The sequence below is a fragment of the Vulpes vulpes genome, chromosome 5 (genome assembly GCF_048418805.1).
Source record: "Vulpes vulpes isolate BD-2025 chromosome 5, VulVul3, whole genome shotgun sequence".
Lineage (NCBI taxonomy): Eukaryota > Metazoa > Chordata > Mammalia > Carnivora > Canidae > Vulpes > Vulpes vulpes.
This window is the reverse complement of record NC_132784.1, coordinates 128,898,619-128,916,814: the sequence shown is the minus strand read 5'-3', so window position 1 is coordinate 128,916,814 and position 18,196 is coordinate 128,898,619. Positions and strand designations below refer to the sequence as shown.

At 38.0% G+C, this 18,196-nt stretch overlaps 1 gene segment (V, D, J or C); it reads left to right on the top strand.

Annotated features, from left to right (window-relative positions):
* LOC140599109 (T-cell receptor gamma chain C region C10.5-like) overlaps positions 1 to 18,196 on the top strand; it is a 50,477-nt gene that overhangs the window by 29,881 nt on the left and 2,400 nt on the right. The window contains 1 exon segment of the C gene segment in view: positions 14,036 to 14,365. Coding sequence covers positions 14,036 to 14,365 — 330 coding nt within the window.

Sequence of the window (18,196 nt, the reverse complement as noted above, 5' to 3'; positions counted from 1 at the left end):
TTCTGCCTCATTTATCATAGCAGTTAGACCCTCCATTTCTTATTGCATCTCAGTAATACCCTTTTATTTTGACCTGTTTAGATTTTAGTTCCTTTATTTCTCTAGAAAGGGGTTCTCTAGTGTCCTCTATGCTTTTTTGAAGCCCAGCTATTATCTTTATAATTCTTATTCTGAAATCTAGCTCCAACATCTACTTTTATCCATTATGATTAAGTCCCTGGCAGTTAGTGCTGTCTCTTGTTCTCTTTTTTGGTGTGACTTTTCCATCTTGTCATTCTGTCAAGAGAAGAATAGATGAGTAATAGAACAAAAATAGCAACAACAAGCCCCCCAAAAATATACCCTAAACAAATCAGAAGAGATCAGAAACCAAAAAAGAAGAAAAAGGGGAAAAAAGATAATATATTCAAACAGGTGAATAGAACAAAGGAATACACTAGATCATGGGTGTATTTTTGTCTGATTGTTAGAAGAGATGAGGTCCCAAAATTGTAAAGAAAGAAAAAAATTATATATATATATATATAAATATATATCCCCTAAAATCGATTTAATAAAAGAGTTGATAAAATAAGAAATTAGTTGAAGGGACACCTGTGTGGCTTAGTAGTTAAGCATCTGCCTTCCGCTCAGGGCATGATCCTGGAGTCACAGGATTGAGTCCCACATCCAGCTCCCTGCATGGAGCTTGCTTCTCCCTGTGCCTGTGTCTCTGCCTCTCTCTCTCTCTCTCTCTCTCTCTCTCTCATGTATAAATAAATAAAATCTTTTTTAAAAAAAGAAATTAGGGGATCCCTGGGTGGCTCGACGGTTTAGCACCCGCCTTCAGCTCAGGGCGTGATCCTGGAGACCCAGGGTCCAGTCCCATGTCGGGCTCCCTGCATGGAGCCTGCTTCTTCCTCTGCCTGTGTCTCTGACTCTCTCCTCTGTGTCTCTCATGAATAAATAAATAAAATCTTTTAAAAAATAAAAAAGAAAGAAAGAAAAGAAAGAAAGAGAAAGAAGAAAGAAAGAAAGAAAGAAAGAAAGAAAGAAAGAAAGAAAGAAAGAAATTAGTTGAAAAGGATAAAATATTTTGAACTGAAAGACTAAAGAATACTGAGCCAAAAAAAAAAAAAATGTGAATTCAATATACCATTTTCCCCTAGCAGTGGAGTTTTATTGCTCTGTATGATCGGTAAACTTGGCAATAGCCAGATGTTCTTGCTAATCTTCTGGGGGAGGGGCCTGTTGCACTGATTATCAGTTGTCTTTACCCCAAAGAGATTTGCACCACCCCCTTGCCAGGTGGGGCCAGGCTCAGTGTAAGCAGCTCCAGATTGCTCTTTGTGGCTTGTGTTCCCGGAAGCCTTTCCACACCACTTTGGGATATGGAAATCAAAATGACATTGGCTGTGCCCCAGATCTCCAGCCCCGGAGCTGGGAACCCACACCTGCCCCTCCTCCTCATTGTGCTCTCAGGGAAAAGCAGTGAATCACTCCTGTCTCGCTAGTCCCATTCAGCACTCTGCACTCACCCAGCCTGTGACAAGCATTTCTGTCTCAGGCACGCAATCCCATTTCAAGTCTCCAAACCCTGCAGGCTCCTGCAGCTCCCACTAATGCCACTCCTCCCAGATGAGAAGGGGGAGGGGATCTTGCCTGTTGTGTTGCTTGCTGGGCTCCTGCTCAGAGAGCAGATGCCTGACTATGCTGCTGTTTCTGGTTTCTGGCTATCCCAAGCTGAGAGCCCACTCCTGAGCTCACTGATTGCAGCAGGTTTCCCTGCTCTAATGTCTGGTAACTCTGCTGTAGACACTTGTATTCTTTCTGTGACCCGGAGGATCCTGAGACACACTGTCCCACCTAGGATTTGGCCCCCTTTGCTACCTGAGCACCTGTCAAGCCAGGGTGTATCTCACCAAAGCCGGACTTCTAAAAGTTCTGATTTTGTACTCTGGTGCTCTATCACTTTCCAATGCTGGCTGCCAGAGGTTCTGTCCCCACATGGTCTCTCTTCCAATATATCCTCCCAGATTCCCTTCTCCACACCTCCTACCTTACACAAAGTGGTTGCTTTTCTATTTGTAGAATTTCAGCTATTGCTTTCTTGGATCTCAGGTTGAGTTCACAGGTGTTCAGAATGATATGATGCTTATCCAACTGAATTCCAGGGAGCAGACAAATCAAGGGTACCCTATACCTCCACCATATTCCCTTCCCCAGAATAGGGCTTAATAGAAGACAGGCACGTCAGAAATGTGTGCTGGGGGTGGAGCAGAGGAGGGCTGTTCAACAATGTGACCACAAAGAATAAGTGTCAGCAGAAATCCCACCTGGTCATTCAAACTAAGCTGACAAATTTTGTCATGACCTTGAATTCTTCAGGAAGAAAATGTGAACCTCAGATCCCAAGCTTTTCCTTAATAGAGAACAAATGTGTACTATTTTAACAAATGTCAAAATTTCACTGATCATTGCTTTTGTTTTTCTATCACATACAAATGGAAACACTTTAATAACACAGCTCATACCATCCATTACCAAGAAACAAGGAAACACAGCACTTTTAGAATGCTGAATAAAAACAGGTGCCTTTAAGAAGTGTGTGTGTGTGTGTGTGTGTGTGTGTGTGTATATATATATATATATATATATATATATATATATATATATATAGTGTATTGGTACCTACAGAAGTCAGACCAGCCTCTACAACAAACTCTGTATACATTTCCTCAAATGAAAATGTGGTTCATGAACAAAGTGTTAGTGAGGAAAGATGATATGAAGCCAGGAAACGACAGAGGGATTTGCCAGCAAGTCTCAGGATACACCGAGTTAATGAGGCAGATGCTGGGCTGTATTACTGTGGCTGCTGGGATGCACCATATGGAAATGCTCCACTTCCACTGAACAAAAACCCTTCCACAACTCCACACCCCTCTAAACATTTACATGCTCCTTTCTGCCTCCCAGAGGGACCTGCTCACTCTCTATACAGAGCTTTCTCCTGCATTTGTGTCCTCAGCAAAGCTTGAGGTAGGACTTTCAGATCCAGCCTGTGATATTTCTTTTGATAAGAACATTTTATCATCTATCCCTACCTCTCTGGGTCCTAGGCTGGCTTTTGTTAGTGTCTTGATTTTTTTTACTTCTCCATTTATGAGGAGTTTCTTGGGAAAGAAGCCAAACTCAATGTGTAAAATGTGCTAAAGAAAGAAAGAAAGAAAGAAAGAAAAAAATATCTGAATTTCAAATTCCTACTCAGCCACTTAACTCACAGCACCATCCAGGAAAGTTACTAAATCTTTCTCATAGGGTTTCTGGGGACTACGGGAGGTTCCATACAGGACAGTTCTAGTACAGGGTCAACACATCACTGTGTCCTTTCCCATTATTACTAAAATGCTTCACTGAGCCATCTCAGCTAACACAGGAGCTCAGGGACTCTTGAAAAGTCACATCTTACATTGTCCTCCAAACAACAGTAAAGTTTGCTTTATTTTGAAAAGCTAAAACTTGTGAATAGTAAAAGAGTTGAGAATAAACCAGAGGATATTTTTGCTCCACGATTTTTCTTCATTCACATTAGAATATAGAAACATCTGAAGCAATAATTACAGTAATTTTAATATTCACCAAACTTTATGAACTTTCTACAAACTACAGATCTCTATATGTATAAAGTTGTATTATCTCATTTGTTATTATACAGTAATTAGATTTTGATAACATTATTACACTTTTAATTATTACACATTACACTTCTGCCTAATGTGAGATTTTATCTCATTTGTTATCATACAGTAATAAGACATTTCTTCCAGTTCTCATGATAGGCATAGAGCTACCTATACTATCACTTAGAATGAAAAGGGGCTCAAAGATAGGTGTGTTTGAAGCAAAACCTAAAGGACAATGCAAGAATGTTATTACCAAGGGGGAGATAATAATGAATTCTTATGACATAGGTGTTTTGGTGAGGTCTACTGGGATCTGATAGTTCTTTACACCAGGAACATAATAAAATGACACTGAAACAGATCATAATGAGATCTTTCCTTAGTCCTAAAGCAAACCTTCCTCCCCCATCCTTGCTTCTGGAGAACAAGGGGTGTCACTGCCTCCCCAGTCCTGATGTATACCCATCTTGGAGAAAATTCTGAGTAGTCATTAGCAATGCCAACCCTATGGATGCACATGTGTCTTCAGCTTGGGTTAGTAGATTGAGTAAACTCCTTTCTTGTCTCTTCACTGTTTTTATGTCCGCTGTCAACTTGTTCACATGGCTCTGATTTCTCTCCTTTGCATTTCAGATACAGATAGCAAAATAAGAATATCTAAGGATCAAGTCTCCTTTAACTAAAGATATGAGGGAATGGCCCACAGAGCTTGCAAACTGTCTGGGGTTTCCCTGGAGCAGCCTGTTATGCATGGCATTAACAAAAAGAAGGGGAGCCCCTGAAATGAATCCTATATGGTTCAACCAATATTATCTGTAAAACAAGCCCAATTCTGGCTTGGACACAGATAATAGAAACAACAGACATTTGCTTCGATGTGGATGGAACTGGAGGGTATTATGCTGAGTGAAATAAGTCAATCATAGAAGGACAAACATTATATGGTCTCATTCATTTGGGGAATATAAAAAAATAGTGAAAGGGAATAAAGGGGAAAGGAGAAAAAATGAGTGGGAAATATCAGAAAGGGAGACAGAACATGAGAGACTCCTAACTCTGGGAAATGAACTAGGGGTAGTGGAAAGGGAGATGGGCGGGGGGTGGGGGTGACTGGGTGATGGGCACTGAAGGGGGCACTTGATGGGATGAGCACTGGGTGTTATTCTATATGTTGGCAAACTTAACACCAATAAAAAATAAATTTATAAAAAAAAAGAGAGAGAGAGACAACAGAGTCTTTTGCTTGATAATCAATAATGTCCTCAAGTCCAATTATGTCACCTGCTATGTGCCTGCTGAGATCTCACAATGTCACAAAGTCAGAAGGGACCTGTAAGAAAACCTTCTCTATTACTAACACTCAAATACATCCTCACTTGTTCAACCACAGCAGACCTTTACTACTCTTTTTTTTTATGATAGTCACAGAGAGAGAGAGAGAGAGAGAGAGAGAGAGAGAGAGAGGCAGAGACACAGGCAGAGGGAGAAGCAGGCTCCATGCACCAGGAGCCGGAGGTGGGATTTGATCCCGGGTCTCCAGGATCACGCCCTGGGCCAAAGGCAGGCACCAAACCGCTGCGCCACCCAGGGATCCCACCTTTCCTACTCTTAATCAAAGTTTCATAAACTCAGAATAGGAAGGGCTCTTTGGACATACATAGCTCAATGGCCACACAACAAATGTGAGATGTGAGAACCCAGGGATGGCAAATGCCTTGTCCAAAGCTAGTTGACCACAGAAGTAAAGCTACACATAAGTTGCTAAAGATCAAAGAATAGCTCCCAAGGGGCTGCTTCTTTCAACGTATCAGAGAACTGGAATTTTTTTTCGAATTTTGCTTTAAATAAGAATCTATTATTTCAAGGAGGATAGACTTCACAAATTTCCTATTATTCTAGGAAAAATAATGTCATTACACAGATTATTCCCTCATTTTGCATTATGTGGTAAAGAATCATTTTTTAAATAATAAATTTATTTTTTATTGGTGTTCAGTTTGCCAACATACAGAATAACACCCAGTGCTCACCCCATCAAGTACCCCCTTCAGTGCCCGTCACCTATTCACTCCCACCCCCCGCCCTCCTCCCCTTCCACCACCCCTAGTTCGTTTCCCAGAGTTAGGAGTCTTTATGTTCTGTGGTAAAGAATCATGTTGGTAAGATGTACAAGTACCTGATTAAAAAATAGAAAACATCTTTCACATTTCTCAAGTATATTTCTGTTGGCATATTTGCATTTTTGGTTACTGAAGAGTTTCCTCCTTCAGAAATACAATCCCAAATTACTAACGGAGCAGATCTTGTGTTTGTGAGAACAAAAGGGCGTTTCCTTTGATGCAATCTTTGAGCAGCTGCACACAATTGAACACCTGGAAATCAAAACCTCTTAATTCACAGACTACTTTTCTTAGTAATTAATATAAGTAGTTGGTTGACCAGTTACTCCCAATCTTTCTTTTTTTTTTTTTTCTTTTGCTTTTATTGTTTCTGTTTCCTATTGTTTCTGTGATTACTGCCTCATTGGAAAACAGACACTGTTGTCAATTAATGTGAGGAAAACTTACAAGATATCAGATGCCATGAAGCCTATATTCAAGGACTTCCAAAAGAATCCAGAAGATCATATTGCCAGTAAAAGGTTTTACCTGTTGGTCATGTCACGAACCTCAAGAGAAGGCTGACATTTTTGTAGAAGCTCTAACCACTGTGATAACTCAGGCTGGATCAAGATATTTGGACAAGGAACTAAGGTCATAGTAATTCCTCCAGGTAAGTAACTTTGCTCTGTTTTGACCCTGTGAATGAGAACCTGATAGCTGTTTTTTAGAAAAAATAATGTAGAATCACCTCAGCACATGGACAGTAATTTTGCAGCTACTGGTCCCTCTACATGGAAACAGAACTACTTTTCAAATGGTTTATTTACTTTTCTACATGTAAGCAGATTAAAATTCTACTTTTAGAAAATATATGCATGCACTCAAAAATAGACTCAGGCTTGAAGTTAAAATCATTTTTAGGACCGTGCCTACAAATCGGTTGTGTGTGCTATTCGTTCAAGATGCTTTTCTTCTAATTGGTCTCTTAAGTGAGAAACACTTTGATGAAGTACCTCTAGTATTAATAGTGCTCCTTTCTTTTTTTTTTTTAATTTTTTTTATTATTTATTTATGATAGTCATACAGAGAGAGAGAGAGAGGCAGAGACACAGGCAGAGGGAGAAGCAGGCTCCATGCACCGGGAGCCCGATGTGGGATTCGATCCTGGGTCTCCAGGATCGTGCCCTGGGCCAAAGGCAGGCGCCAAACCGCTGCGCCACCCAGGGATCCCCAATAGTGCTCCTTTCTTAATGAATAGTGCTCCTTTCTCTAGTAACATGCAAAATCTAAGTGATTACTTTTGATGTCATCTTTAACAGCAGTGTAAAAAATTTAACTCTTACAGTAAATGACTATAGAACATTAATAATCCCATTTATTACTCTAGCTAGGGGGAGGCTGACACTGGTCAAAATTTGTGCTACTGCTAGTCTTGGGATATTACCTAAAGATGGTCCAGTTTAATGAAATTTGTGAGCTCAGTAAACCACTTCAGCCCCAAAGAGTCCATAAAAAGGGTCTGTCTGCATGGTTTTACACTTTCAATTGTTCATTTATTGCCTCAGCAAACATTTATTAAAGACAGTTTCTCTGCTGGATGCTGGAGATAAAAGGGTGAAGAAGACACAGCCTCAACACTCAAAAAGCCTCTAGTCTAGAGGGCAATTATTCTAGATTGTGGCTTCATTGGGTCCTATGTTGTTTTGGCTGGTGGGTGTGAGAGACACAGAACATCTTGGATTCATGAGCTCTTCTGTTTTCTTAATTTATGTAATACCAGTTGCTTATAAAATCCATATATTGGGACGCCTGGGTGGCTCAGTTATTAAGCGTCTGCCTTCGGCTCAAGGAGTGATCCTGGAGTCCCAGGATCGAATCTACATCAGTCTCCCTGCATGGAGCCTGCTTCTCCCTCTGCCTGTGTCTCTTCCTCTCTCTCTCTCTCTCTCTCTCTCTCTCTCTCTCTCTCTGTCTCTGTCTCTCATGAATAAATAAAATCTAAAAAAAATAAAATCCATATATTTTGTTTAGTGGAAGAATTTGATAAAATGGCCTGAAACCATCCCACTAAGGAGAATCATAATAGCAGCCAAGATTTTTTGAGGAACAGGTCTTAGTGCATTTTCTCATTCCTCAACAGCCCTATATGGAAGATACTCTTATTCCAAATTCACTGATGAGCAAACTGAGGCTTGGAGAAGTTCAGTTATTTGCCTAACGTCACATGGCTTGTTACTATGGCAAAGAATGGGGTCCAACGGAGACTTGTCCATGCCAAAGAGCATGGTTTAGACTATTATGTGGTATTAGAAACATTAAGCTGTAATTTTATATTCCGATATGTACTCTTTTGTAGCTTGACCTTTTAAATAGACTCCTTACTTGAATGCTTAATTAGTAATAGCTCATAATCTGTATTACTAATCATGTGGAAAACAATGTTTCAGCTTCTAATCATGGCATTAAAATACCTCTCTCCCTCACACAAGATCAGGTAAGTCATGCCGAATACACATTTATTAAATTCTCACAGTGTGATTTTTTGGGTATTTCTATAAAAGTACAAATTCTTTTGACACTAGTGCATTCAATCTTCTTTCTGTACTGGCAACAAATTTTCTGGAAATATTGGGAATTTTTGCATCCATGTTCATCAGGGATATTGGTCTATAATTCTCCTTTTTGGTGGGGTCTTTGTCTGGTTTTGGAATTAAGGTGATGCTGGCCTCATAGAATGAGTTTGGAAGTACTCCATCTCTTTCTCTTTCCAAACAGCTTTAGTAGAATAGGTATGGTTTCTTCTTTAAACGTTTGATAGAATTCCTCAGGGAAGCCATCTGGCCCTGGACTTTTGTGTCTTGGGAGGTTTTTGATAACTGCTTCAATTTCCTCCCTGGTTATCGGCCTGTTCAGGTTTTCTATTTCTTCCTCTTCCAGTTTTGGTAGTTTGTGGTTTTCCAGAAATGCGTCCATTTCTTCTAGATTGCCTAATTTATTGGCGTATAGCTGCTCATAATAAGTTTTTAAAATTGTTTGTATTTCCTTGTTATTGGTGGTGATCTGTCCTTTCTCATTCATGATTTTATTAATTTGAGTCTTTTCTCTCTTCTTTTTAATAAGGCTGGCTAATGGTTTATCTATCTTATTTCTTATTAATTCTTCCAAAGAACCAAGTCCTGGTTTTGTTAATCTGTTCCACAGTTCTTCTGGTCTCTTTTTCATTGAGTTCTGCTCGAATCTTTATTAACTCTCTTCTGCTGGGTGTAGGATCTATTTGCTGTTTTTTCTCCAGCTCCTTTAGGTGTAAGGTTAGCTTTTGTATTTGAGTTCTTTCCAGTTTTTGGATGGATGCTTGCATTGCGATGTATTTCCCCCTCAGGACTGCTTCTGCTGTATCCCAAAGATTTTGAACAGTTGTATCTTCATTCTCATTAGTTTCCATGGATCTTTTTAATTCTTCCCTAATTTCCTGGTTGACCCTTTCATCTTTTAGCAGGATGGTCCTTAACCTCCACGTGTTTGAGGTCCTTCCTAACTTCTTCTTGTGATTTAGTTCTAGTTTCAAAGCATTATGGTCTGAAAATATGCAGGGGACAATCCCAATCTTTTGGTATCGGTTCAGACCTGATTTGTGACCCAGTATGTGGTATATTCTGGAGGAAGTTCATGTGCACTTGAGAAGAATGTGTATTCAGTTGTGTTTGGATGTAAAGTTCTGTAGATATCTGTGAACTCCATCTGGTCCAGTGTATCATTTAAAGCTCTTGTTTCTTTGGAGATGGTGTGCTTAGAAGACCTATCGAGTCTAGAAAGCGCTAGATTGAAGTCACCAAGTATAAGTGTATTATTATCTAAGTATGTCTTAACTTTGGTTATTAATTGATTGATATACTTGGCAGCTCGCACATTCAGGTCCTCCTGTTGGATAGATCCTTTAAGTATGATATAGTGTCCCTCTTCATCTCTTACTACAGTCTTTGGGATAAACTTTAATTTATCTAATATAAGGATGGCTACCCCTGCTTTCTTTTGAGGACCATTTGAATGGTAGATGGTTCTCCAACCTTTTATTTTCAGTCTGTAGGTGTCCTTCTGTCTAAAATGAGTCTCTTGTAGACAGCAAATAGATGGGTCCTGCTTTTTTATCCAGTCTTAAACCCTGCACCTTTTGATGGGGTCATTAAGCCTATTCACGTTCAGAGTTACTATTGTAAGATATGACTTTAGTGTCATCATGATACCTATTCAGTCCCTGTTTTTGTGGATTGTTTCCTTGGACTTCCTCTTTCTTTTACAGATCCCCCCTAATATTTCTTGCAGAGCTGGTTTGGTGGTCACATATTCTTTCAGTTTCTGCCTATCTTGGAAGCTCTTTATCTCTCCTTCTATTCTGAATGAGAGCCTTGCTGGATAAAGTATTCTTGGCTGCATGTTCTTCTCATTTAGGACCCTGAATATATCCTGCCAGTCCTTTCTGGCCTGCCAGGTCTCTGTGGAGAGGTCTGCTGTTATCCTAATATTTCTCCCCATAAAAGTTAGGGATTTCTTGTCTCTTACTGCTTTAAGGATCTTCTCTTTATCTTTGGAATTTGCAAGTTTCACTATTAAATGTCAAGGTGTTGAGTGGTTTTTATTGATTTTAGGGGGGAATCTCTCTATTTCCTGGATCTGAATACCTGTTTCCCTTCTCAAGTTATGGAAGTTCTCAGCTATGATTTGTTCAAATACACTTTCTGGACCTCTGTCCCTTTTGGCGCCCTCTGGAACCCCGATTAAATGTAGATTTTTCCTTCAGGCTGTCCATCTTGCCCCGCCTCCCCAATTTGCTGGAAATATTGAAGCTAGCAGAAGAACTGGAGCTAGTATACTACATGCATGACTAAATTGCATAACTTAGAGCTGACTTTCCACTCATTCTGGGACAGCTGCAGAAAGACCAAACCAAAAGTATCCAATAGTATCCTCTGATGAGCAGTTCATAGCTGTAAATCAATACCCTAGAAACTGTTAAGATAATATTGAGTTCAAAGAGGCGATCTTTCAGGAATAAATAGGTTAAGAGATTATCATTAAGATGTCAGACCCTGTAACAACTCATTTGGTCTCCAATTAGTGGGGATTGGATTCTGGAAATAGCTTGCTTTACAGTCAAACAAGATACCCACCCCTCAATTTGTAGAAAGAAAAAAAAACCTGTAAAAATATTGAATATTTACTAAATATTCTTTGTTCCTCTTTGAAAACAAAAGAAATAATAGCTGTATATCTTGAGTAAAGGAGTTATATCATACAAGAAAACCTTTAGGAAAGAGATTTCTAAGGGCCAAGAAAATGATGAGAAAAAATGAAATCATACTCTCCAATTTGTGTGAGTCAGATAAGAAAGACAGACCCAAGCTGCCCAGGCAGAGAGGGGTTATTTCATCAATTCTTGACTATGTTCATTTCTAACATGATTTTTCTTGAGCTTCATCTTTGTTTAATGTTAGCAGGGTCCATTTTTATATATTTATGTAATATTGAAAAAATATAAGCCCAATTTTAAAAAAGGCACAAAGAGAGATTTTTATAAAAGCTTTGCAGGCAAGATTAGTATGGCTAGAGCAAAATCAAAGCATTTGATTGTGGGACAAAGCTCAGGGTTACAGGTAAATTTCTTTACATTCCTTAGTATAAGATAGGGAGGCGAGGCAGATGAGGCAGGGGCTGCCGGCTAGGTGCTGGTGCTGGCTCAGAATTCTAGGATTGTTAACAATTTGGTCACATACAGCAGCAGGATCCTTGGGGAGGTAAAGGACTCTGTCCTAGTCCTTGGGGGGAGGGTAGTTGCTGTTTGATCTAGCATAGAAGACATTAACAAGGAGCTAACTGGGGGTCCTTAAGGGATGGAGATATTAGGGCCATTTGGGATTTCTGTGTTGAAAGTTTGCTAGAGAGGGATGCCTGGGTGGCTCAGTGGTTGAGCAGTCTGCCTTCGGCTCAGGGCGTGATCCTGGAGTCCTGGGATGGAGTCCTACATCAGGATCCCCGCTGGGAACCTGCTTCTCCCTCTGCCTATGTCTCTGCCCTTCTCTGTGTGTGTCTCATGAATAAATAAGATCTTTAAGAAAAGAAAGTTTTGTAAAGAGGTTTGAACGTCCTATTTCTTTGACTTCAAAAATAACCAATGAAAAAGAATGAACAAAAAAATTGCTAAACTTTCATTTAGTCAGAGGATGATTAATATCAAGTATCAAAACATTTAACTGTATAAACATATTCAAGGATGTTATAAGCTAAGTTTCTCCCCCTAAATTCAATCTACTATATTTGTTCATTCTTCACTAGCCTTAGAGATGAAATTTTGCCTGAATGAGGGAAAATATATCACAGGGATGTTTCTAGCATACAAGGTCTACTCAAATAAAATTTTCAAGAATTTTCACAAAGATGAAAATTGAAACATTGAAAAAATGAAATAAATATATCTTGCTTTCCTTAGTGGTTGTGATGATAGGCACATATGAATTCATAAACTGAAAAGCAAGTTTCTGGACCTCTTTTTTCCACCTGACTGCCTAATCAATGTATGTTCTAGCAATCAAATTAAACAAATTAAACAGTGGAATGGCTCAGTCAACCATTCCACTGACAAAATTGTGGAAGTTCAAGATTAATTTTATCCAAAAGAATAAAACATCAAGACTATAGCTAAGGAAAAGTCACAGGGGGTTAAAACGTGTACTATTATCCTGAAACCTTTCAAGTTCATCATTTGATTTTCAATTTCTTAACTGATTTCGTAACAAATCAGACGTATTCTTATAAAAAACACAAAATTTCTAAGATGAAAATTAGATTCCTTAATATATTGACTAGAGGCTAAAATTATGTAACTATCATGTACAATTGAAAAATTGATCTTTATCTAACACGCTTTTTAAATTACAAGCAAAGCATATGGTTGGAGATTGTACAGTGCCTTACTATTATAATTAATAAAATACTATTTCTCAAAGCAACATGTATAAACTTAAAATAAGCATGTTATGACCTAAACTTACTTAAACCATGAATAAGAACTCACTGTTTCCCTGCTGATTTAGTATAAAAATCAGGAGCTTTGCCACCCAGGTAGAAATTCTCTTGCATTATCTAGTCCCTCAAAAAATAGAGTATTAAGAGCCCCCCCTAAAAATTTTTTCCCTTTCCTTTATCAGATGAGAAATCCAATTCCCTTTTTCTTAAGAAATTGAATTATTAAACTAGTCCAAAGAGAAGATAAGAAAAACACTAGAAAGAGCTGTGGAAATCAATTTTAAAAGAGTTCTAACATTTGTAATTTCAACCATTAAATTAACAGTAAATGTATAATTAAGTAACATACCAACATTCAAGTGACATGACCTTTAAAACTATGATATCTTGATATATATTTTGACATTTTATCTGCAAGAAACTCTGGAATCATAACTTTTAACACTTATACCAGTTTTATGTGTACTTTATTCAGCTGGTGAAATCACAGTATATTGTGGCATTCTAAAACTGTTTGGCAGCTTTTTAGGGCACATTCAACTTTGAGAGGAATTCTAGAAGTCAAAATAAATGGCGTCTTCTTAGTTATACTTAAACTACAAATGATATTCCAAAATAAAATGTGCTTTTGGTAAACATTTTCCAAAGCAAAACAAGATTCTGATAAGTATGTTACTTGATAAAATTAATATAAAGGCATTTTTGAAAATAATATTTTTTCATAGCAGTCTTGGAAATACTGCCCCTTAGCTTCCAAATTCAAGACATTGTAAATAATTGGGAGGCAGTTATAAACATTGTCCTACTCAAAACCCTGGAGTTGTTCAGATGTAAGACATCTCAGTCTTACAATCAGAACAATCAAGTAGGAGACCTCCATACTTCAGAAGTGCGCATGGGATTCATATCTGAAGATTTAAAAATCAACTTGATAGATTGTCAAGTACACATGGAAGTAGATTCCCATATAAAAAGGAGTGTGTACTGTTTAATAAAATCTAATATATTAATCTAGACTCTGCCACTTAATAGCTGTGACTTGAGGCAAGTTATATGATTTCTGGTACCTATTTTCCCACTGAAAATAAGAACAATCAATACCTCATAACTCATTGTGGATGAAAGACTATGATAAGCACTAATTCAATGGCAAGTTTCCTTCATATCACTCTGTGCTAAGTGGTTCCAAAGTACACAATGTCTGTTTTTCTCTAATAATGTTATTAATTGATATTCCATTTTCCTTCACAGATAGAAGCCTTGATACAGACATTTCCCCCAAGCCCACAATTTTTTTTCCTTCCATTGCTGAAATAAAACTCCATAAGACTGGAACATATCTTTGTCTTGTTGAGAATTTTTTCCCTGAAGTTATCAAGATACATTGGAAAGAGAAGAATGGCCAAATGATTCTGAAATCCCAGCAGGGAGACACCGTGAAGACTAATGACACATTCATGAAATTCAGCTGGCTGACCGTGGCTAAAAAGTCAATGGCTGAAGAACAACAATGTATCATCACACACGAGAATAATAAAGAAGGGATTAATAAGGAGATTCTTTATCGTTCAATGAAAAAAGGTATGTGATATAGAAATAGAAATATAATCTTGCAGTGCTCTTTTTTTGAAGGAAATACTCCAGCTTTTCTGTGAAATATTAATGAAAAGAAACAAATAGAAATCTTTCTAAACTGTTAATGATAGCATAAATGTGCTGCTTTTCCCCCATGGATTGAAATATTCGTGGTTTTGGAACATTAAAAAAGAAAAAGGAAAAAGACAAATTCACTTACCCTTTGTTGCCTCAGTTTTTCATCCAAAATATGAAGGGTACAGTGATTTTTTTTTTTAGGGTCATTGTAGGGATTAAATGAAACAATGCACATGAAAGCATCTAGCAACTTTGCACAACATAAATGCTCAAGAAGAGAGTCTGCTTTTGATGATCTTACTTGATCAAGACATAAAAACAATCACACATCTTTCAGGAATGTTCTACTCAGAAGTCAAAGTCCCTCTTACTTCAATCTGGTCTACCTCAGGTGTAACCTGTCAATGAAGAGTTGGTGGCAAAATGATATTCATTTGACGGAACCAGATCCCAACTCAACAAAAAATAGAATAACTTGGGTGCTGAGGGTTTAGTACGGTCCTGTGGTTTTTAGATTTGAATTTTATATACCACCATAAAGCGAAATTTGGCAAATAAAGTTTGGGTGAGGCTGATGTGTAAATACATTTTTCATTCTACACAATGAACATATTTCTTAACTTTGATAAATGTTGCTCAGCAAACATTTACTATAATGCTAGGACGTGCCAGGTCTGGAAGGGATGCAGGATGAACCACTCTCCCAAGGAGGATCACTACAGTAGAGAGAACATACTTTTCCTAATCACTCAGGGTCACTCATGATTCAGGTATGGTGTCCCAAATTAAGCTCATTGGTGCAGAGTCTGGACATATTTAGACAGTGTGGGCAGAAGGCTGAATGTGACTGGCCCAGCTGTGGTCCAGTAACTCACTGGGCTGAGAAGTCAAGTCGTGAGCATGAACATCACAGATCAAGGCCTCAGAGGACCCATAAGAAGGAACCAGTTTGCACTTTTCCCTGTGTTTCACAAGCCCTTGGGAAGCAGTGGGGAACACGCACATAACAAGATGTGCAAAGACTTTTGCAGCATGCCACTCGGAATTCCTGAAGGTAATCTATATCTTCTTGAATCCTTCGTTTTTCCAATGATCAAATTAAGATGAAACACTTATCTTTGCTTTGTTCTGGCATGTGATGAAGAGGAAGTGCAAACATGTCAGTGAAAATGCTTGATTTTGAAAGCATGACATGGATGTGTTTATTCATGTTTATTGCATTTATGTTTATCTTTGCCTAAAATAACTGAACTGATTTTACAAACAGCCCTAATTTTTTATTTCTATAGCTAAGAAACAGAGAGAAGGCAAAAGAGCGAAGCACAAGTTTAATCACTGGGCTGAAGTTCTTTAGGTATTAACTTTTAGAGTAATCAAAGTAAAAATATACTATAATAAGTTCCATGGTGATGATTACAGAAAAGGGAGAAATTCTTATTCATGATGTGTTTCACGTGAGAATTAATTACTGAAAGGAATGTCTCCCGAAGTCTTCTCCTAGAAACAAAGCTAATGAGGGCATTTCTGTTAATGCCTTTCATCAGCAAATTTCTAATGCTGTTGCTTGTAAGTTTTGTGTTTGTTCTTTTTGGTTTTGTGAAAGCTGAAAATATATAGAATGTGTAAGTACAAATCCATGAAGTGATTTTGAACAGATAAAACTATCTGGTCCAAATTTTCAACCAAGTTTGATGGAGAAAGCGAATCCAGGGTACACTCACAGATTTTAATTTGAAAAATTGTTAACCTTAGTCAAATAACCCTACATCAATCATTGCATGGTGGAGAGAGATTTTTATTTCTCTTTTAATGGGTAAAGCCATTGTATGGAAAAGAAAGGACTTTAGGACACTTTAAAGTCAGTTCTTGATATTTTAACATCTAAACATAATTTTATAGGTATTTTATTTTGAGGACTTACGCTAGGGTACCCTAGGTGTACCCTAAAGCCTACACCTCAAACCCATTTTTTTAAGAACACGCCATAATAAGGCTTGTGGAGTGCATCAATTTGCACACCAGAACCATGTCTTTGTGTGGACAAGAACATATCCAGCAGAAAAAAAATAAACCAAAACACCTTGTAACTTTCTCTTCCTACATCCGATGGTCAAAGGAATTTTGTCTTTGCATGTATGTTGGGCATTTTTTTTTTTACACTATAGAGAAATGCAACTCTCACCTCAGGTTTTATATATTCAGAAACCTATATTTATTACTCAGTCTATCTTCTGTCGCTGGAAAGAAGTACACTGAAATGCTGAGCTTCTGCAATGAAAAGGTCATTTGCTAAGACTCATTATGATATCAGGAAGAGATGATGCCTGGAGTCCACAATAGTGAAGTATGATTGATTTCTATGGATTATTTTACAAAGTGCTTTCCACATGCTCTAGCTCATCTAAACGCCGACAAGTGACCTCTGAATGCTGGCTCTGCCAGTCACTGGTATGACTCATGGCTAGTTAATTACTCACTAAAACTTATTTCCTCAAGTCTAACATGGAGTTTTCCAAATTTGTCTCATATCGTTGTCCCTGGGGGATCAGATGAGATAATGCACGTAAGTGCCTAGCACAGTAATAATCACCCAATAGGAATTGGCTTTCATTAGCTTTATTGTCATGTCCGCAAACAGCATCCCCACTTCAGAAGATCATTTGGGAGTTGGGGATAATGGGGCATACATGATTTGGAAAGGTAGGGCTTTCCTCTTCAACTTAGACAGAAATTTACCTAAATCAAACAACCAAACTTCTTCAAACATGTAAGATTTTACTGCGAATTCTAGGCTTGGGCAAATTCATTTGAATTCATTTTATAACAACCCTTCATGTCAACAGTGGGTGCTGACGACTGCACAGAAGCCACTGTTTCTGGTTATTTTTCCATTCACAAATATCTATAGAACACCTATAGTGCAGCAAGCACTGGGCTGGGAGCTATGAGCATAGACGGAAAACAAGATAGTCTTAGACATTACCCTCTAGTTGTGAGAAAAGAAGAAAAAAACGCATCATTCATGAATTTCAACATCTTCAAGCACCAAAATACAACGTATGAATTGACCTACTGAATTACACAGAATCAAATCAAGCATTTCTGGAATTGTGGGACTCATGTTTGTAATGACTCTCCTCTCTGTTATCTTTCTATCCACAACATAGACATATGTCAAATAATGATTATAAACTTTGAATAATACTTGCTTTCATTTGTTTTAGAGCTCACTGCTATTAATTCTACAAAAACTGATGATGGTAAGTTTTTGTCCATGTTTGCCTTTATGTTACGTTATAGCATCTTTTCCTCCTTGACCAAATTACCCTTTGAACTCCCCTGGCTTCAGGGAGAAACCTCAGAATGGCTGGCTCTTGCAAAATAGACTGAGTGATATTTGAAGTCAATCCGTCATTTCTCAGGAATCATGTTCACACAGTAAATAATGGGTTGGGTGTGAGAAGACTATGAATTCAGGGTGCAGTGATGTGCTCTGAATTCTTTCAACAATGAAGGAATTTCTGTGGCCTTTTTTTCTACTGACTGAGGAAAACATGGTATCAAGTTGTTTTTTTTTGTCTTTCTTCTTGCTGGTAGTTAATTATATGAACTGACATTAAGAGGTTCTTGTACAGAAGGTGGTGTGCTGCACTGTGAGTGCATTTTGTTTAATTTTCTTAATACTCACTGGAAGTATTTTATTCCCATTTTACAAATGAGGCAATGAGCTAAAAAGAATTCAATCCCTGCACCACACCA